Consider the following 23053-nt stretch of genomic DNA (forward strand, 5'->3'; position numbering starts at 1 on the left):
ACACAAAGTAGGTGTAAGAATGTCAAAAACCAGCAAATCCAGAAGCAGCGATAACAGAGTAGAACCTTCTTATAAACTTATCTATGAATGGAGATAGATGAATATGTCAAATTCCGACATATCCCAACTACTTTTTTTACCAAAAATGTGGTAAATATTTAAGCTGATGATTGGTGTACTTCTGAAAATGACATTAGATTTCCACATTTGGGAACTAGACTCGCTAAACAGTACTATTTCCGTTCCAATAGGTTGGTTTTGTTATTTCGGCGTATTTAAACTCTTATTAAATATAGTTACATAGTATCCGAACTTTTATTCAGTAAAAAAAATTAAAAAGAGCAATATGAAATTATATAAAGAGTCTCAAAATAAGTGCAAACACTAAACAACCTGCTCGAACGAGAGAGTATAAAAGTTAAAAGGAAAAAAATATAAGTTATGAACAAATTTTGTTTCAAAAAATAAAGTTATGAACAAATTCCACCATTTATTTCTAGAGTAGATTTAAAAATAGTGGCAGTATTTTATACCTCCTCTCCATGCATTATATACCGCAGGAGCCTGTGGCTTAAAATTGTGACCTATGATTTAACGGGATTTAATATGATAAGCGGGGAGTTTAAGATATTTATTTTGATAATTTTGAATTATTAATAGTTTATGAGTTATGGGTAACTTAGAGTATCTACAACGGGGTTGGCTATAATCGTCGGGTAAATTGGACCGTAAAATTTGCTGAACTTGTAAGATATTGTACTTCAATAGTATTGCCTATAATGGTTGGTTATAGTTTAAAAATAGTATGTTACTAATATTTTGGATTGTTAAAATAAAATATATCAGTTTAATATGATAATAAATGATATGTAATCTTACTACAGATTTCTTACACAACTGTAGCGGATCGACAAATATAGTCATCCCTAGAAAGTTGGCTAAAATTATACACTAACACATGGGCGTGGTTGGCATGATATTTTTTCAACAGGTTGGCCAAAATTTTTATATTTGGCATGCCAACTACTCCCTGTGTCCCATTTTAACTGATGTTTGACTTTTTAACACGTATATTGAGGTGTAAAAAAACAATATCTACACTCAATAAAAAAATTCAATTCTTATATCAAATAAAAGTTTACACTCTAAACTTTTATTTGATATAAATTTTATAAAAAATTAATCATGTTTAGATGTAATTTTTTTAACATCTTAAAATACGTGTAAAAAAGTCAAAAGCAGTTAAAATGGGACGGAGGGAGTAACTTTTTAGCTAAGAGTTTCATATGGTTCATTGGTTGAAGATATGAGTAACATTTATGAGCAATTTATTCCTAACTTTATCAATTAGATTTTGGAAAATTTTGGAAATAATTTTCGAAATACCTAGCCGTTTTCCTGGCATATAATATAAAGAAATATTTTTCAATCTAAATCAGAAACTGCTTTAAATTCCTAGGTTAAAACGGAAATAAACAGACTCTATATTATAATAACTAAACCGGAAATTTTCACCTACCTACCTCCTCTCCGATACGAGCACACAAAAAACAACTTACTGAAATGATATTCTTCTCGTCTTGCTCTTGTATTGATTTTTGATAGCTGAGTCAGCTCTTTCATATGTGAACATTTTATTCTAGTCAAATTAACCTAATCTAAGTTAAAACTTATATATAATATATTTATTGAAATATATTATATCAATAAATATTATATACAATCTTTTTTATAAAATATATTGTTCAGTTTTTTAAAATTATTAAAATATAATGGAGAAGACAAGGTGCCATGGGCTTCTTATACATGGAGTCCGGGCCAAGATTCTTGGGCCTGAAGCCCAATTTTCAAAAGGCTAAATGCACACCTGCCATGCATTTTAATTTTTCTGTCTATTTCAGGACATGTTAAGTTTTATCATGAGTATAGTCCTTTCTTGGTCATAATTTGAGAAGTTCTTTTCTGCTAAAAAAAAAATTAGGTAAAATATGTTTGTAACCAGAAAGAGAAAGAACAAAAAGAATTAAAAGAAAAGGGGAATTCAAGAAAATAAATGAGAATTAAAAGCTTTCAAAGTGATCACATGGCCAGGGTCCCTTCCAACTCATTTTCTGCAACTTGCCTTCTAATATCTCAATGCATGTCCTTGTCTCCCAATGGTGTTTACACAAATGATAGTAAACTAGAAATCGGAAAGGGAGCTAATCAGTTGACCTACCAATTCAGAATTTATCGAAGATTTATTGAATAAATCAGAGATTTTCAGTCAAATTGAAATGTAAATGACAGGTTGGTAAAATATTTTTAAAAGACTAATAGAGGATTTTTCAATAATCCCGGAATTTTGAGGATTAGTGAAAAAAATATTTTCAAAATTTAAATTATTACGAGTCAAAAATTAGCTCGGTATTTTTAAAGTCATGGTTCCGTCACTGCTTGTGCTTATTACTTTTGATTATATCAGTTTTAGATTCTTTTAGCTATTTTCTGATAGCTAGATTCCAGATAAGCCAATGAAAATGAGAAAGCAAAAAAGAGGAAAATGTATTACTTTATTCTCATGTTTTATTTTCCAACTTTAGGATGCACTTGTAGCATAAAAACTTTTTTTCATGAAAGGGAAAGGTAGTTGGCCTTTTCTGACTTTATATTCAAGTTTATCTACAAAAAAGACCCCACTTTGATAAATTTGTCCCAGCTTGTCAAATTTTCCCATTTTGAATGAAATATGATTTGTGATATTACTTATTTGTACTTGTGATTTTCATCAGATTTAATAGCAACCATCCACTGTTAACTGATCCAAGGGACATTTGAAAATGATCTAGGTGGATTCTTGGATCCATCAAACATGTGTTGGCAGAAGTGACATGATCAACATTATGTTAACAAAGATCACTGTGTACACAGTACAAAATAATTTGTTCATAGACATGCATTGATGTTCCTTTCTGGAGTTCTTGATAAGACAGACTATACTCTTGTAACTTTTTCCTTGTTCTTTTTGCCGGAATGGGAAAATTATTTTATATATATCAAGGATTAGACTACAACTTGCTGTATCATAAAATACCAAAGACAAGTTCACTGAATACCTCTTTTCTAGCCACACAAGTTGTTGTATCGTGATATATCAAAGATGAGTTTACTAAATATCCTCTTCTATCGACAACAAGAAGTTGAAGGCTTCAAATAATCAACACAAGTTGCTAGTATCGTAATAAATCAAAGACGAGTCCACTCGATATTAGTGGATACCCCTCTTGATAACAAGAAGTAGAAGTGCTCGAATACCAATGAATGCTTACGTACATACATGGTAAGGGTCCTGTCAAAATTTTGTGCTTTCACCGTAAGAACTCAACTCAAGCCAGTGAGCTCTAAAACTTTTGTCAACAACAAGAAGTTCAAGAGCTCAAACACAGTGAGGGTCTGTTGTTTAAGTATCAGAGTGAAACTTTTGTCGACAACAAGAAGTTCAAGAGCTCAAACACCAGTGAGGGTCTGTTGTTTAAGTATCAGAGTGAAACTTCTGTCGACAACAAGAAGTTGAAAAGCTCGAACACCAATGACGGTTTGTTGTCTAAGTATCAGGGTACGTAAGGTCCCTGTCAAAATTTTGTGTTTTTCACCATAAGAACACAAGCAATGGAACTCTGATCTTTCGAGTCCAACACTTTCAACACCGACATAAAAAAATCTCAATAAGAAATATAAGAACTTGGATTCATAATTATTCAAGTGCATTTGCTCAATGCACAACACAGAATCTCTTTGTTCTTCCCCACCTTTATTCATCTGTCTTCAACTAATTATCTATCTACATCAGTAGTTGCTGGCACATAATAAGAAAAAACGAAGCTAATTCACATATTAGATATGGCACCTTTCTACAAAAGAAAGTACCGCCAGATCTTCTATGGAGATTTAAGTTGAAAGTCTAACCAACACGCTTTTATGACAAAGTAAAAACACTATGAAGTGAACACGCTTTACAAGTGAGCCTTCAAAATCCAATGCCATTTTCAGCCTTTGCTCGAAAAACTTGAACTACGAACATTCAGTCCTCTTCATGTGGTCTCCTGGAAGTTAAGCGACCTAGACATGGCTGCAGGATTTGCTTGCAACGCCAGAGATGTCTCCCTAATGTGATTCTTCTCAGCTGCCTTCGGCAAGAAGGCCTTATATAGGCCAGCCCCGGTGCCAAGATCAGTATCTTCTGTTTTGATACCTAGAGTTGACCATATAGAGCTCTTAGCAGCTTCATTTGGATCATTGATCCTCAAGGTCTTGGGAACCAACACGCCCCTTTCAGCATCATTTTTGTCCAAGGTATCTTCTTTCCTCGGTCTTAATGGTCGTAGTGTGCTTCCATCCCTTGAGTGTTTTCCCAGCGTCTGAGACTCAGGACTGGAGATATGAGCAAATTGATCTGGCAACGATGGTTGTGGAGAGAGCCACGGCATGTTCCAAGTATATGGTACGGTGGAACCCCAATAAGGTGGCATCGGATAATACGATATCGGATTCCCTGAAGGGCCAAAAGCAGGTTGTGTTGTCTGAGGCCTCCACTGAGCGGCATTCCATTGACAAGGCCAAGGAGGCATGGGAAAGCACGGTACTTGGGCAGCTGTTCTCTGGGTATTGTTTGTTAATACTGACTCTTGGCCGCCGCTGAATCCCTTCTCGGTAGGATTTGAAACTGTGCTAGAAGATCCACTTGAATGATCATCTGCAATTTCTCCACCTTTATAAGAAATTGGAATTGTTTGCTCCTGACCATGAAATCTGTTTCTAGCACTATTTCGTGATTTCTCTGCAAGGACCAAAGAAGAGGCCATAGATTCGCAAAGAGGTGAATCTGAGCCAAACGTTAGGATGCTTCCAGTGGGATGGTGCATCCCATTTGTCACATCAGCTCTAGCTGCTTGGACTGCTTCTGAAACCAATATATGACGATAATGTGAAGCCACAGAGCTTTTATTCTTGCGACGACCAGAACCAACAGGCACATTTCTCATTGTTCCTCCAGCTGTCCAATACCTTTGACAGCCTTTGCAGAAATGACGAGGCTGACTAATATTGTAGTTGTTGTAGTAACAGAATTTTGTATCCAAGCTATTGCATCTTGGACAAGGAAGTATTTTGTCAGGCTTTTTCAGTGTTCCATCAGAGTTTTTCATGTCACTCGCATCTTCCTTTTCACCTGTTTCTAGAGAAGAGGTTTCTTTGTCGACATTAGGTGTTTTAGAATCTTCACTCATCCCTGATGATGTTGTCTGGTTTTTCATCTCTTCGGCAGAATTTTCTTTGTCAACATTGGTTGTCTTTGGGTCCTCGCTAATCAATGCTACTTTTTCTTCCTCTTGTTCTTTGGTGTTCATAAAGTCTCCTTCTGAAACTACTGGATCACTTCGGTTTGAATCCTGTATGAGAAAACATGGATAATAAGTTGTGATGTAAAAACAAATATAAAAGAAACATCTAAATTTTAGCATAAAATTACTTCCCATTCATCATTAAGAGTACCTAAATCATGATTTTTTATTCTTCTAAAAAACATGCCTCTATTCTAGTTTACCTACTGATTACAAATCGATTGTTCAGAAACTAATCCATCTAAAACAAAGCTGAATCAGATAAGAGATAGTTTGGAAACAATGAGGCACAAGATTCTGAATGTGTGATGTTTCAATCTTACTGCCTAAAGTTTTCCGACAAGGCAATATATTTACTTTATAAAGAAAACAAAACACTTCAGCAAACAATCCCGCAGCCAAAACATGTAAAAGTTAAAACGCCGCAAATCCATGACGAAGCAAAAAAAGTTCAATTTCTTCAAACCCTGTTTCCGCCAAATTACGAATAACAACAAAAGAAGTTACCACAAAACCTAACTCCAACATCGAATGGCCAAAGAAAGAAACTTTTTTATGACTCCTCGTGTTCCAAAAATTATACATCATCTCAATTCCTATTATAACCAGTGCTCGAGAATCTAACATAATACAAATTAAGAACATATGGATATATCTATTATCATGTCTAATACGGAGTTTATGGAATAGAAATAAAATCGACAAAACCAGCTGGATCTGTATTGTTAATAGCAAAACAGCACCTTTTTGCATATTATATGCTACAGATTGAGTTGCATACAATCACAGAAGCATATACTAATACTCTATGTTTAAAAGCAAGAAACACAATCTAGCACATCAAAAGACATAACAACCAAATCTAACAAAAGCTGATTTACAAGGGAAAACAACAATCCAAGCATGGGAATTGAAGTGCTAATCAATTAATCAAACATTATCATGATGATCAGATACATAATCACACAAAAAACTTCTATCAATCATAAGCAAAACAAATAAACCCTAATTCTCCATACCAGGCTGTCCTAAATTCATGAACACACACACACACACACAGTTGATAGAGATCAACAGACAAATAACATGAAATTAAACAAATAAAACATGACCCATCATATATCTACAAGTTCTGAAAATTGGGTTAGTCTCAGAAATCAAAAATACAATTTTTACAAAAAAAGTGAAAATCAAGAACAAGAAGTACAAGAACTGACCAGCTCATGATGGTTAAGAACTGAGACATCATCATCTTCTTCAGGCAGCAGCAACTGAATGGTCTTCCCAAAGAGCTTAATACTAGGGTCCTTGCCTTCTGACATCCTAGTACCTGATCTCCCTGAATCTATTATGAGTTCTTGGGAACTGTACTTGAGGGTAATAAAAAGGAGCCCAGAGAAAAGTCTTGCTAAATTTCTTTTCTTTTTGTGGGAGTTGCTTGTTGTAACTACTAGTTTGGTGTGCAGTAGTAGAAGTATTAAGAGGGGAGAGAGAGAGAGAGAGAGAGAGACTTGACACCTCAGCAAAGGTGAAAGGATTCTTAGCCACAAGTTTTGTATGGGGTCTTTTTGCAGATCTTTCTTTCTTTATGAGTTTTTGTGCTTTCATTTTTTGATTCTTGCTTTTTTTACTTATGGCTCTTCTTTTTCTATACTCTTTTTCAATGTCAAAAAGGTCATAAAGTCTTGGTTAGGCCATTCTCATCCAGTTGTATTTTATTCGTTTAGTTTTGTTTAGATTATTTGGGAGAACATTAAAGTATTGGAGTCCTCTCATGTGTTGATTTTGGAAGATGTTGAGTATGTGCACTTTGATTTGTGGTTACTTTTCGGTACAACTACAAGGGTTGCTATAATATAAATTATAACCCACCCAAGTCGGTAAATTTAACAAAGAATTTGCACCCGCCACCCAAGCATAAGAAAGCAAGAAACCCATTAATTTTGAAGCACTTAAATCATAGGAGTCGTCTGGATAAACTTAAGAAGATGCTTTTTACTTAAAGTAAAAAAATGGACTAGAAGTGAGAAATAAATTAAAACTTATAAGTTATTAAACTGTTTGGGAAAGAATTAAAAATCCTGAAACAAAAGTTAGCATTCTCAGCTTTTTATAGCTTCTGGCTTTTTACACAAGTCAAGAAAATTAGAAGTCGTCTTCTTGGCAAAAGAAATCAGAAGCCTTGTTTGCCAAACATGCACATAATTACGTTATAGCAATGCACATAATTACATTATAGCAATCTCCAGCTCTGTGTGCCTGTGTTGGTTAAAAATATTTGACAAAATTAAATTTATAAGAAATAATACTTGGAGCAGGAGATTCATTGATGTATTTTTTTACATCTCACGGCTTCGACAAATCGCACAGCTTCCGTTCATCTTCAGTGCAAGAGCGGTTGACGTAAGTCTGCTTCTGACCTAGATTTCCGAACATAAAATTATACAGACGGTTATTCATTTTCCTAATCGGGATCACTAACTAATATACTATTGGCGGGCAATTTTATTTTAATGAAGAAGCAAAAAATATAAATATGGATGATCTTTCTGTTGATATAAAACTAAAAAACACAAACCTAATAACAAAAGATATAGTATTTATATATATGTGTCGTGAATATAGATGATTTTTCTGTTGATAATATTGACGGAGTGTTTTTGTTTCTTTATTTAAAAATTTCTAAAGGAGTGTTAGATACTAGTTATAACTGTTTGAGATGGGCTTCTTGTATTCACATTAATCACATCTTCTGGGTAACATTAACCCACAGGTCATGTGATAAATGAGATGGACCCTTTATGTATTCACATTAACCACACCTTCTTGCTTTTTGCATTAACGTTTCAATGAATCCTACTATATTCACATTAGTTGCATCTTCTCATTCATCCCCGTTAATATTACCACGTCATACCAAAAATATATATATGATTTAATTCAAAATATTTAACAATATTAATAAGTGATGGATTTTTCTATATCATGACTCATTTTAAATCATATATGTATCACATAATTATTATTTTTACCGTACATCTAGACGAGTTTTAAAACAATCTAGAATATGTTAGAAAAAAAAATCCAACAAAATTTATGGACAAATTTTACTTAATCATTTATAATCCACATCCAACACTTCTAATTTTGAACATTATTCAAAATATGCGCCTCCATTTTTTCAAGATACGAAATATCACTAATCTTGGATGAATTTTTAAGCCATATGCTGGCTACATTTGAATATTTAATTTTTTTTGGATATATGCTAAGAACAATTTCAACCATTCAAAATCCTTGGCTAAAGGTGAGTTGGTATACTAAAATTAAAAAATTTTCGCCAACAGCTCGAAAAACTCATACTCCAACCATACTCAGCTGTTGGTCGATAATTTTAGCCAACCTCTTATGGATGGCTAAATTTGTCGAACCTCTAAGAAATCTGTAGAAAGATTGCACATCATTTATTACCATATTGAACTAATATATTCTATTTAACAATCTAAAATATTAATAACATACTAATTTTAAATTATAACCAACTAATATAGTCAATACCATTGAAGCAAAATGTCTTACGAGTTTAGCAAATTTTACATAATATTTTACAGGTCCCATTTAGCCAACAATTATAGCCAACGCCGTTGGGATGCTCTAAGCATATAAAATAATTGTAAATAAATGGAAAGAAGGAGATATAGGGCCTGTTTGTTTAACGGAAGCAGAAGCTGCTTCTGGCTTCTGCTTCTTTTGACCCGTTTGTGTAAAGAAGTAGAAGCACTTTTAAAAAGCTGAGAATGTTAGCTTTTGTCTCACAGCTTCTGCTTCTCTTCCAAACACTTTATTAACTTATTTACTTCTCACTTCTGCTCCACTTCTCTAGTTTAAGTAAGAAGTCACTTCTTTTAAGCTTGCCCAAACGGCCCCATAAAAAGGAAATCCTATGATCATGAAAATCTCACTATTTACTCACGTGCCTGTGACAACCTCACGTGACCAGAAGGCGGCTGTGATCAAACAATAAATACACTCCGAGGCACACCTGCCAGCTAAGCAACGAACAACTAAGATTATGGGCGGGTGGGGCCCACATGTAATAAAAAGAAACATCGGGTCTGACTAAAATCACCTGCCGTTCATTTCACCAGCTCACAGTAATCCGACATGTGTCCCCTCGAAACAACAGAGGGCCGTGTGTTTTTAAATGCGATATTAGAATCTAGTATTATATGTATGTGTATATCTAGTGTTCTAAATCTATCTTCTTTGTTGCTTGACACGTGGACTTTTACATGGTTGTTGATAAGCTTTGAGGGACCATCATATCTTTTACTTCTTCTTATCCAACTATTTTTTCTTATTTTTTTATTTAGCTATCACTTTCCTTTCTTTTTGCCTTTACTTTCTCCTTTTTCCACTATATTCCCTTTTTTGAAGGTGTTTGTAATTGACCTCACATATTTTAATAGTATTTTTGTATTATTTCTATGCCGGTACATGTTTTTGTATAATTTTGTATGACCAGACATTCAGACTACATAGTTGTTAGTAAATTGGGTTGCAGATAATATAATACTATAATTATGTGAAGATCAATTATCATATTATTAATTTTATAATAAATTGAATTATTCGAGATATTATTATAATATTTTTTTTAGACTAAAAAATTTGGATATTAAATATGTTAAGTGATGTGAAAACAAAATAATTATTTATATATTTAGCTCATTTTTTATTTCATAATCAGGTTATAATTGACAAGTCTTTCAAAAAAAAAAAAAGGTTATAATTGATAAGTGGTGATATTGTGTCTGCTGGGTTTCGGTGCTGGTTTTATTATGTGATTTATCTTAATAAAACCATTTGTTTGTAGAAAAAATCTTTATAAAATATTTAACTATTCTTATTTAGTTTCATAACTTGTTTCTAGAAAATGTGTTTTTGAAAAAAAATAATTTATAAAATTATATCTTATAAAATATTTAAAATGCGTGTCCAACCCTGCCGGTACTCGAAGGAGTATAAAGTTTAAAACATACCTGGACAAACCTTAACCTCATCTTACACAAAGTCACAAAAACCTTCAACCTTGTACAGAAAAGGAACTTGCAGATAGCACAAAATTCTAGCCTAATGTTCACTGCAGAATTAGGACAAGTCAGAGGAGTACTTGGCTGAAAGCCCTGCACCATCTTTCCTAACTTCCACAATTAGGTACAGATCTTTTGTTTACCTAGCCCAATAACCGAATTTGTTAGTACAATTTTGGATTCATTCACCTCAAGCCTGGAGGCTGGAGTTAAGTATGTCTATGGAACACGCTAAATATTTAAGTGGTCAGGAAAATTGTAGCAGACAGAGTCTCGACTTGTCAGGGTGCATGATGTAACTACTTAGGTTAATATTCTTCGTAGACTTGGAAACAGAAGAGATTAAAAAATACACTCTCTCTTATTTAGCAAAAAATAAAAAAAATCCACTCTCTTTGTGCACATGAATTTGGATACATCGAGGGAAATTTGGATACATAGACGGACGGAGACTCGATATAATATGGACTTTTATTCTCCTATAAAATATTATTTTATAACTTATTTTTTAAAAAAATATTCTTAATAAAAATTTAAATATTAACCTTTTATTCATTGTTTATCGCTTGAATCTTTTGTCTAAATCTGACGATTTTTTAAAACGACACCAAACCAACATGAAAATTTAGTGTTTGTGTTTACATTTTAAATACAAGACATGAAAAATACACGAACACGAAATATACGACAAAGATGTAATGTCGATTTTGCGTTTACCCCTCGTATACACGACACGTGATAAATGAATAAATAAATAAATAAATATACATTATATAATATAATCAAAATTCAGTATTTAATTTTTATAACATATATTGTATATAAAAATATAATTTATTATTTTGAAATATGACCTCCTAAATTGTGAGGTGTGTAAATGTGAGTCTTGTGACAGTTAAATATATTTTTACACTTATTACATGAAAAATACACAAAGCGTGCCTGACACGTTTCGAAATGGATATGATTTACGATTACCTACACGAATTTTAAATAGATCGAATATGATTAAGTACACGAAATATGAAAATACAATATACACAAACAATTTGTCAGGTCTATTTTGCCCAATGTCAAATATTTTTCAACTTAAAATCACAAACAATCCTGAACACCAATAAGTCAGGAGACAAACAGACTCATTAGTTGAACGTATATATTTTTAAGAAGTCAAGGGTTCCAGTCGGAACGCACCTGTTAGTCGAGAAATGAGTGGCATAAATTTATAACATTTGTACAGATGGTCTTCGAAAGGGGGGTTTCTTTTTCTTTCTTTTTCTTAAGTTTGTTGTGATGAGACTGGGAACAGGTGATAGCAACTGATGAAGTGGTGAAGACATTATAGAATGTAAATGGAAAAGATCGCTAGGTGGAAATTTCTGACTCTTCAGCCTCTTTACTAAACTCCACCCATTAATACAAAATAGAGTTTATTGCATTTTGCACCCCCCTGGATTTCCGAAAAAGCACTTTATGGCGTATACTTTGTATAATTGCAGCGTGCACCCCTCTCGTTTGAAAAGCGCGGCATTTGGAACCCTTCCGTCATTGAACCGTTAAGTTTACTGAAGACCGTTAACTGAGGGGCATTTGACCCATTTCCAACACAGTAAAAGTACCGTTACCCCTCAGTTGTATATATACACATGTAGTAAATAATTTTTATTTGTCTCTCTCCCATCTCATCTCTTCTGTTCTTATCCCTTCTTCTCTTCTTCTCTTCTTTATTTACTTTTTCATCGATAATGGCTGAAAGATGTCTTTGTGGTAATTGGTTGGCAACAAAAACTGCTTGGACTGATTTAAATGCAGGCCGGCGGTTTGTTTCTTGTGAAAGATGTCGTTTTTTCCGGTGGTTGGATGAGCCGCTTTGTGAGCGTGCAAGAGCAATAATCCCTGGGTTGTTGAGAAAAATTAATAAGCTCGAAGCACAAACAAAACAAGTTGAGTGCAAGAGAATTGGATTTGGTTTGGAACAGATCGGAGGTCATTTGGCATGTTCCGAGGCAGGGAGAAGGGGTTTCGTGGGTGAAAGGGACATGGAGTACCTAAAAGGATCTAAAGATGAGAAGTGCGGTTGCAATGTTGCACTTACTTTGTTGATTGTCACCTGGATTGCAATAATTTTGTATAGTTTCTGCAAGATCCAAGATGTTGAAGTAGATGACTAGGTTGGTAGGTAGTTGTTCATGTCATTATCTTCGATTTAAGTAGTTTCATTGAGTAATGTTTGATGAACGGTGTATTGTATTGGTTTGAAATGAATTCTCTTAATGCGTCTCTCATGTTTGTTTTGTGTTTGAGAGGCATAGCACATATGAGGACAGATGCTACAATAAAACAGATGAAGAGAGAAGTAAAAGCAGAAAACAAATTGAAGTAGAAAGCAAGTATAAATGCTAACCAAACTCAATCAATAGCATAAAAGCAGCTGGATAGCATAAATGTTTTGCTCTTAATGTTTAGGATCAGATACAACCAACCAAAAGACATTCAAGTTTTGAAGCGGCCAACAACAAAAGATATTGCTCAACAAAAAGAAACAGACCATTTCTCAAAAGTAAATGAAACAGAGCAATTCTCAAAAGACCCTAGTTGTTTCTGAACGAAAACAATCCAAGTAGCAAATATAGTGTCAATACCATGGGACCATGGGTCCCTTGTTCTTCCTTGATGCTCCCTGCAACTGCTTAAGAGTTGTGTATTTCTGACCATCTCTTTCGAAGTACTCAACTCCTGAGGGGCCTGTTTTTGCTGGTGGTTTGAAAGGTTTGACAATACCTCCATGAACGAGCAGCTGTTTGCCATCTTTGATTGGGCTGGATCTGGGAGATCTTCCGGCAAGTATCTTGAACCTAGGTGATTTCTTAGTCTCTGAATCTTGGCTGGCAAACATCTCATTTTGCGCTTTTTGTAGGTCATCTAGCTTTTGCTGCAGAGTTTCTCCATTTTCTTCATCTTCCTGCATCTTTTTCTCTGTATCAAGTTTCTACAGGACAAATGACAACCACACAACACCTTAGATCTCATGGAAAAACTCAATACTCACAAAAGTTGCAGGAAAAATCAGGGTTAAAATGTACCTTAGCAGTGCAAGATCTGGCATTGTGTCCAAGTTCCTTGCAGTAGTTGCATCTGGTTCTTGTTTCTCTCCACTTGAAGGGATCTTCTTTTTTGCTCTGACCAGTCTTCTGTTAGGCAAAACAAATCTTATTAGCTGCAAGCAAGATGTGCATGATAAATTATGGAGGGAGATATGTTATTATACCTCTTTGGTGCAGCTTCTGACATTGTGCTCCCACTCACCACAGTTGGAGCACCTAAGACTAGTTCCTTTTCTCTTCATGATCTGTGGATTATCTTCTCTGGGCTGGACCACATCATTTTTTTTCTCCCTTTTTTTCTTGGGCCTGCCAGGAGCAACTTTCTTTATTGGTGGCAAAGGGGCCTCCTGCTCAGTGTGTTCCCAATATTGCTCCCCACTAATGGGCTCCAAAATGTGATTGTAGACCTGCAAATATCTTTCTCTAGTATAGCATTCATGAATAAAATCCATGGGGTCCAACTTCTGGAAGTGAATACAAGCCACAGCATGGAAGCAAGGTATTCCAGTCAGCTGCCACTTCCTGCAGGCACATCTTCTTTGGTTCAAGTCCACCACCACCTCATGTCCTCCAGCTGACATGGTGACATGATATTTATCTCCTCCATTCCAAACAGGAACTGCTTTGGATGCTTCTTTAATTGCCCTACATAAAAGGTAATTTTTGGCATTAAACTTCAAATTTTTAAGTCAATTACCACCTACATAAATCCCACCAAATAGTACTTACACATTCAGTTTTTTCATTGTCTTTGTGCAGAATTTTGTTTTGACTTTCTCCATTTTAGTCTTCCTTTTCTGAATCCTCACCATGGCTGTCTTGTGGATATTCTTGAACATGGTTATAATTCCATTATCTCTAAATTTGTTGATGGCATTGTTAAACACCTCACAGTTGTTGTTGACAAAGACATCTGATTTGCACACTTCTCTAAAACCTGACCTAGACCATTGAGACCTAGGCTTGGCAGCCAACCAATCATAAGCTTTTTTATTTAGCTGTGAAAATAAAAAGATTTGGAGCATTAACAAATTTGGAGCATTAACAAATTAGGAGCATTTCAACTAAATTAGGAGCATTTAAAAATAGCAATATAACAAAATTAGGAGCATACCTTTTTCAAATTCTCCATGTTCAAGTTGAAAAAGTAGTCTGTAGTTGAGCGTGCAGCCATCCACATCTGTCTAGCAACTCCAAGTCCCTTAAACTCCTTTTTCATGTTGCTGTATAAGTGCATGACACAGAATCTGATTTCAGCTTGTGGGAAATGTGTCTCAAGTGCATTTACCAGGCCCTACAAGTACAGATAGCAGAAATGAGGATCACATTCAAAATATATGAATAAAAAAGTAAAAGAGTATAAGTATAGAGAATTACCTTCTGCCTATCTGAGATAAATGTGTAAGTCCCACTGTTTTCTATACTCAAATCTGCCTTTATTAATCCTAAAAACCAGTCCCAGCTGCTGTTGTTCTCAGCTTCCACATGTGCCCAAGCAAGGGGGTACATCCCCTCATTGGGATCTGTAGCCACTGCAGTCAACAGAATACCCCCAAAAGGGCCTTTTAGATGGCAACCATCTAAGCCAATTAGGGGCCTGCAACCTTCAAGAAACCCTTCTTTCAGGGGCCCCAACATGACATAGAACCTCTTGAATCTCCTTTCTTCAAGCCCATTACCAGCTGGTTCTGTCATCAACTTGATTGTGGAGGTTGGCATTACTTTCTTCACTTCATTAGCATACAAGTATAGCTTTTTGAATTCTTCTTCATGCTTTCCTATAATGGTTTCTTTGGCCTTTCTCAAAGCTCTGTATGCCATTGTCTCAGAGATATTGCACTTGAGATCATTCACCAACTTTGCATGAAATGCCTGCAAAGGCCAGCTAGGGTTCATCCTCACCTCATGCTCATATGACCTGGCCAACCAACTGGAATTGATCTGTTTCTGCACCCATGTAGGGCTACATGTGTGTGTGTTGCATATTGTCTTGATCTGAATATTACTTGATCTCTGCTGTTTTATGCCATAACACTTCCAGTCACAGCCATCTGAGCATACCCACTTGATTTTGTCAGAATGATTTTTCTTCAATCTTATGCCTCTTTGTTGTGTAATTGCATGTTGTCTCACTGCTTCCCTAAATACTGCAGCACTGCTAAAAACCATGCCCATCCTGAACTGAGGATTCTCCATATCAATATACTCATTAAATTCTGGGTAGGTGGAGTCATCCTCATCACAAGAAGAGACAGCCATCCTCTCAACATTGCTGTCATATGAACTCTCTGAGCTAGAGCTATCATCTTCTTCCTCTGCTTTTGCTTGATTTTCAACATCTTCTTCCTCATTCTCCATTTCCACTTTTGAAGTCCCACTTTTGCTTGATTTCTCAGTCAACTTAGGCCCCCCCTTTTTGCTCAAGTTCACTTCTGAATTCTTCTCCTTTTGTAATCTCTGGCTCTTCCTCAAGCCTCCTCCAATGCTCTTCTGGCTAGCTGTTCTCTGGCTGCCCTTGTCTTCATTGCTCTTCTCCCTAATTCTCTGACTCTGTCTCAATTTCACCTCACCACTCTTCTTCTTTTCACTCTGACTCAACTTCTCTTCACCACCTTGCTCTGCACCAACATTACCCTCAGAAACCACACTCTTCTGCCTTGTTTTCCTCTTTTCTTCACTCAGTTTACTCTGGCTCACAGTCTTCTGACTTGTTCTCAGTGCCTTCTCTTTTGCCTTGTTCTCAGTCTTCTTCTCTTTTGCCTTTATCTCAGTAATCACAGTCTTCTCCCTAGGTTTTCTTTGACTCTGGCTCAGTTTGTCTTCAATATGTTGCTTCCTTTCAATAGGTCTCTGGCTGCTCTTACCTTCACTGGTGTTCCTCTTCACAGTTTTTGGTGTCAAATCATTACCTTCTTCATCAAGAACAACTGGTGTTTCTTCTGTATTCTTAAAGAGCCCCCTCAACATTGAATACCTACCTCTCTTTCTAGCTCTATATGGTGGATTAGGTGGAGGCACCCTCCTCTTCTTTTTAGGCTTAGGACAGTCACTCTCACTAGAATCCATGTTGGAACTGTCACCATGGAAACTTTGTTTTTCCTCTTCATCCTCATCTACACCTTCCTCATCCACCTCATTCAGAGCTTCTCCAACTTCAACTCTAATGTCCTCTATCCTCTGTATCCTCTGATCTATAGCCAATTGACTAAATGAAATATCCCAATTTTCACCATCTAAACCAGGGCCATTAGGGGTTAAATACAGCCTAACTAATTTGTAATTGCTCTCTACCAAGGTTTTAAGTAGGTCAAGGTCCCTTTCAGTTTCAATTGGCATGATGTTAGCTGCTGCAAACTCTAATTCATTAAGCAAAAACCAGAGGTCCATACTATCAGTGCTACAACCAACCTCCCTAACCATAGCTTCAATTTCAAACAAACACAAACCCTCCACAGAACACATGTCAAAATATGCAATATCACCCCCAACATATTCAGAAAATTCAGAGTTAAACTGACCACCATAGTGTAGTTTAATCGAAAAGTATGGACTCATATCTGCATACAAAAATTGTTTTCTCAAGCTTTAAACAACAAGGGGACCACACTACTTTAATTAATCGAACAGATTCACATCAATGGGACCACAAACATATATAAAAACAAAACCCTAGATACCACAAAAAGACAACATGCATGAAATATATCCAACTCAGTACGAATGCCATATAAACACAATTAAAGCAAGCATATGTGAGAGACGAAGATCGTGCTTACCACCATAAGCCGGGATTTCATCACTTCCACCAGCAAATGCGCCTGAACCAGCATCGTCCATCGCTTTCAGCCCTCCTGCATCATTTACGCCTGAAGTACTCCTTAATCGCCCTCTCATCGTCGTTCGTTATTGATTTTAGGTTTACGAGATTGTGGTGTGAGTAAGCTTGTACTGGTGTAGTGGTGTGAGGAATACGGAACGGTGTTAAGGGGGGATGAGGGAATTGGAGGGAATTAGGGATTTTACGGTAAGTTTTTTTAATTTAATTATTAAACAAGAGTTAAAGGGTGAATGGTCATCAATACCCTTAAATTTTAACGTTAACTGGTCAAAGCCAGTCAATATTAACAGAAATGGGTGGGAAGGGTTCCAAATGCCGCGCTTTTCAAACGAGAGGGGTGCACGCTGCAATTATACAAAGTATACGCCATAAAGTGCTTTTTCGGAAATCCAGGGGGGTGCGAAATGCAATAAACTCTACAAAATAATACGTAATTAATTTGGTCCACAAGAATGAGATAAGTATATTTGACGTTCACTAAGCTCCAAATTTGTGTTTGTTAGTATTTCTTACAGATTAGTAGTATATGATAGATCTCGGGGAACCCATGATCCGGGGTGATAGATGATAAGTCGTTGTTATAGATTCCTCTGTGATCCATTCATCAACCTAAAAAATGAAATTTCGAGTGAATGGAGTGTTGAAATATAGTATAAGATTCATTTGAGACCTTCCTCTAACACGTTAAGATTTTAAAGATTTTAGATGACCAGACTCTTAACATGGTATCAGATCTCTGACTTACGGGAAACACGGATTCTGTTTCCGGATAAAACTCTTGCAGGACTGTTTTTGCCAAATGTACTATGTCGGTATTGTAAATTCGTGGAAACACATAAGGGTATGGTTTGCCAATAATTCTTGTCAAGTCACCTTATCAATGCACAAACTAGTTGGTGCTGGCTGCATGAATCAGTGTTCTCCACTTCCTCACGAGCCTTATGGTTGTGCTTCGCACTCAATTCAGAATACCAGATTATCAGGCCAACAGATATCGATGAAAAATGATGTGATTGAATATAAGGGATAGTTGCCTGCCAGTTGCGAATCATTTTCTCTGTTCTGTAAACTGATAGGAAGACAGAACAAAGAACTGTTAAATCATACCCTAAGAGTTGTAATATTATTAAGGAGAATTCTTGTCGGATTATTAAGAGTGAAGGCCATCGCTTCATTCCTCTTAGCAATGACACAAGAAAAGCATCGTGTTCTTTGTCTGGATTTTCATTAGCCACAAGATATGGATAAGTACTCTGTGGCACTATATTTTTTCCCTCTGCATTTGGGAAATGCTAGGTTGCTAGTATTAAACATTTGGATTTTTTGATTCACTGGACTAAATTTCAGAAGTAATGCTACGTACAAGTCCCAGATTCGACCCCTAAAGGCCTAATAGAGCGTCCCAGATGCAATTAATGAAGCATTTTCCATCTGTCATTCTGTATGTAATTGCCTCTTGACACATCGTGAACGCCTCATTATGAATGTGTATGGGAGCTTGATGAGGGACCTGCAGCATATTCTTTTGGGAAACAAAAAGGAGGTTAATGTGGGCATCTTGCTATCTTGATCTTTATGGTTGTTGTCTATTTGTTATTTGTCATTGAATGCTACCGAAGGCTTGCTTATTGAGCAAAGAACTGCAACTGTAAGCAGGTCACCGTTCTTGCCTATATGAATTCACATAAACTAACTAATGAAAGCTGGATTGGTAAACAGAACTCATCAATAACCTGATCAAGGCTGTCAAATATGTCATTTTGCTCGTGTCTAAGTATCTTCTCTTAGCTAAAAAAACCAGACTTTTTGGTTTATAGTAGATTTTGTGTTCAAATTTTAGTTTCTATCAACTCTAGCATATTGTCAGCCATCGTGATTCATGACTCAACAAACTGTTATGGTAAATTCCTGTCAAAAGAATTGAACACAGTGTAGCTTGCCTTCATTTGTAAACTGCATTGGACTTTTGTCTTTTAGCATTTGTGAATTTATAATTATGCAGATTTCCCAGTTCGGTTTGCTGAGAAATATCTGTAACCAGATTTGAACTGGTGACACGAGGATTTTCAGTCCTCTGCTCTACCAGCTGAGCTATTTTTGGGTACATACACAGTTTAGTGCCTTGATAGAGGACTGTATATTTTACAGATTATGATCACGATTCACGAGTCTCGTTGTTTCCCTTTTCTACAGTTGATAAGATGCTAAAATCGGATCTGAATTTCCTCCTAGTAATTTATTTTCAGTTCCTCTCTAGTGTAGGAACCAAACCCACTTCAGAATGCTTCAAAGGATAATTTATCTGGACAGAACATAGTATTCAATTAAAAATTTGTTAAATCAATACAATATCAACAAAAATTTTGTATCACTTAATTAAATCGACCACAATAACTCCTTCTGAGACCACTATAGTTTCTAACTAAGCCACAAAAATAGTAACTGGGCCTCCTTTTGACAACCCTCATAGTTTCTTGCTGGTTATAATTCTGCAACTAAGCCTCAATAGTATCAAGCAACTGAGCACCTCCGCTTTGAGAAACCTTATAGCTTCTTACCCCTTCTGAAACCTCCCTGTAGATTTTACCAGTTGGCATTCACATCCTCAACGTTGGAATATAATATATGATTCTGGTAAGCCTCAGTCGTACCTTAAGGTTTTAGGTTTGAGTGGGGCAGAATATTTACTTTGGCTATGTGGAGATCACTGAAAATGGATATTCTTGAACATAATAGATAAATAGTTAGGAATTAGGATCTGTTAAAGCATTCTGCCTGCTACGATTCTTGTGAACTTGTGCTCTTTGCTCAACAAAGAGCAGAATATTACTTAGGCTAAAAAGTGTGGAGATCAGTTAAGATTGACATGCTTGAAGATTATAGATAAATAAAGATTGCATCAAAACCGCTGAGTTACAATGTTAATTTTGCACAACCTTTTTATTTCAACTCAAGAATTTTTGGATATGCTTTTCTATTTTGCAATAGATAGTTTATAGTGAATTCCATAGCTCCATTCTCTAAGCAATACCACGAGAAGGCCACCGTCTTCTTTCTGTTCTTCTTCATTAAACTACGTAGCTACATCACAGAAATAGATCAGATGCGGATAAGATATACTATTCTTGTTTTCCTCGCATTTGTGTAATGCAATATGCATCTGGTTTCCTATCCGCTGTTCTTGCCTTATTTCTCAACTTAAAACTAAATAAAGGATAGATTTGTATCTGAAAATCAGCAATAAAGCACACAAGTAGTGGAAGATAATTTTATTTCTACGTGTAATTGTTTTCAACTTTAATCTCTGGCATAATAAAACTAGAGTCCTTATTTGGTTAATCATACTGGTTTTTGCGTTCTTTCTAACTCGAAGAGTATAATTAAATCAATTTGCTGTTCATGGTATTTCCAGTTACTTTCTCAAGCTGAGAACTAAAACTAAAAAACATGTGATGTAGTTTTTGTAATTTGCTGTGAGAAAAATGTAGTTTATGTCTTCTGTAGCATATTGTTAAGGCAAATAGCTACTATGTTGATATACCTGACTCACCTGACCATTTTGATGAATTCCATGTCCTAAGGACAGATACGAAAGTGCAGATTGCATTGGTTAGTGAACTGCATTGGATTTCAAGGTCACTGAGGATTGAAGAACAGGGTTAATCTGTTATCACATAATTTTGTTATATTAGATTCCGTCAAGAAGTTAATCACATAATTAGAATGTCTGTTGATATAAGTACAAATAATATGCTTACTTTCTAGTGATTTCTGCTGGCATCCACTTGTGGAAAATATTACTTCCTTTACAACGTTGATTAAGAGCCTAATATATATTATGCTTACTTTTACTGTACAAGGATATCTGTTTGGACCAAAGCATTGCTTTAAGTTTGTTTACTGATGTCATTGTATTCGCTGTAGGTTGTTGATTTTAGTACTGATGGCGGCAATAGAAGTTTCTCTTGGCAACAAAGCAAGAAGTACTACTGTACTAGTGGTCTGGTGCCAGTACTAAAATATATGCATGGTCGTTCTAATCGCTATGATTTTAGTACAAGATCTAAGATAATATACGAGTTTTGGGTGTTAGTAGTTGCTCAGATCTATAAACAGATTTTAGATGGTCTTAATCTCTGAAGCTAACATGCAAACCTAACATTTGAGGTTCATCAAGTTCAAAGGACAGAGAAGAAAAGTTCGAACCCTTAAAGGTAACCCTTTGAACAACTAAAACTCTTTATCAATGCACACTTCAACCCGAAAACTTTAATAGTGATGGGAAGGGTCCAAATGGTTACAATCAAAATTTGAGGCTTATAAGTTAAAATATATGTTTTTGTAAATATGAAGGTTTGATGCATTGATAAGACCAGAACATAACAGAACATTTACAATTATTCTGGGGAATATTATTGCATGATTATATTTTGTCTCTACATTCAGAATTACTAAACAAAAATGTTCTGGTATGAAATATAGTCATTGGACATCACTACAGAAGTGAGTGCAGCATCTATTACCTTAAGGAAGACAGCAATCATAGCACCCACTTATCAGGCATTTACTTTACTTTTTCACCTCTGCTTGCTGTGGAGAACAGATTTATGAACAGACAACTGTGGTTTTAACCGAAAATCGCAAACAAAACTGTAGTTTTACCTTCCCCTTGCCTGAAAAAGATCCTAAGACATTGTACTTTGTCCTTGGTAAAATGGCACGGATAACAGTTTCAGGAAGTTGACATGATATTCCATTCTCTGATTACACTTATTCGGCCACAGTGATGGTTTGGAAAAGATGGCATCACTAATTCTTTTCCATGAAGTGTTTAGTTATTCAACTTTATTGTGAACATGGTGCTTGATTGCAGCATTTGCACGAGATTAGCTAGTGTCAGTCATTTTCTTATCCTAGTCTTTAATACATAACAGATAGCGAATCTGACACTGCAGGCCAATTTTTGCCTCTTTTTTCTGGTTACGGTTTCAGGCCTAGGCATGCAATGAACCTTGACGAAAAAAAAGGATGGAAAACATGAGGAATCTCCAAGAAATTAATCTTTTCTGTCTATGCAGTCATCCTTCCCGAATCAAGGGTAATATGTGCACGCGAGTGTTGTTGCTGAAATTGAAATATGGCAATGGTTAGGCTTCGCCAGAAATAAAGCTACTGTGTGTATGTGCTCCAACTGGATTCACACACAAAAACAAATCATGTCACTTCAGATTATCATGATTATGATTCTAATAATTGACAGCATGAAAGTTTGTAAGGCTGTTTGGTACTTTTAATGAGGACATTCAATGTGAAAATGTATAGTAATTTCATGGAACAAGGTGAAAAGTAACATTACTTAGTTTCTGCCAACTGTGAGTCTGTAATTGCCTTGTTTCATTCTGTCTGCAGAAATTTTGCAGGAAACAGCTTGCGATGCATACGTGGAAGCCACCAAATTTATCCTGTAGACGAAAGAAACATTGTTAACTAATCAGAAACATGCATCTCATTCTCATCTGCATCTGCATGCTTTTAGTGTTGATTTTTGTAACTGTTAAACCACACTTTCCGCGTTAAACATGCTCTTATTCGTATGATTTGGAATAAGAATTTGACAAGTGACGTATTGCGCTCATCATT

General features: G+C 35.7%; 1 protein-coding gene and 1 long non-coding RNA gene across 3 annotated transcripts; both read right to left on the bottom strand.

The window, feature by feature from the left end:
* Nucleotides 1-3701: 3701 nt before the first annotated feature.
* On the bottom strand, nt 3702-6922 carry LOC108200314 (cyclic dof factor 1). Its single transcript, XM_017368424.2, has 2 exons — nt 6596-6922; nt 3702-5426 (listed from the first exon to the last, which is right to left on the bottom strand). The coding sequence occupies exons 1-2, from the start codon at nt 6698-6700 to the stop codon at nt 4071-4073; spliced, it is 1461 nt and encodes a 486-aa protein (XP_017223913.1). The 5' UTR covers nt 6701-6922; the 3' UTR covers nt 3702-4070.
* Nucleotides 6923-19644: 12722 nt separating this feature from the next.
* LOC108202405 (uncharacterized) lies at nt 19645-22906 on the bottom strand. Of its 2 annotated transcripts, XR_010287441.1 has the most exons (4): nt 22770-22906; nt 21937-22537; nt 20964-21077; nt 19645-20494 (listed from the first exon to the last, which is right to left on the bottom strand). It is a non-coding gene; the product is annotated as an uncharacterized LOC108202405 (long non-coding RNA). The 2 variants fall into 2 exon arrangements; XR_001803103.2 differs by having other exon boundaries at nt 19645-21077.
* Between the last annotated feature and the right edge of the window lie 147 nt (nt 22907-23053).

Source organism: Daucus carota, chromosome 9, assembly GCF_001625215.2.
Source record: "Daucus carota subsp. sativus chromosome 9, DH1 v3.0, whole genome shotgun sequence".
Taxonomy (NCBI): Eukaryota; Viridiplantae; Streptophyta; class Magnoliopsida; order Apiales; family Apiaceae; genus Daucus; species Daucus carota.

Bases quoted from the DNA above. Each gene is read 5' to 3' on its own strand.
- LOC108200314 (XM_017368424.2), bottom strand. From the start codon at position 6,700: ATGTCAGAAGGCAAGGACCCTAGTATTAAGCTCTTTGGGAAGACCATT. The intron at 5,427-6,595 runs GTCAGTTCTTGT...TTTCTCATACAG, and splicing joins TTCTTAACCATCATGAGCTG to GATTCAAACCGAAGTGATCC.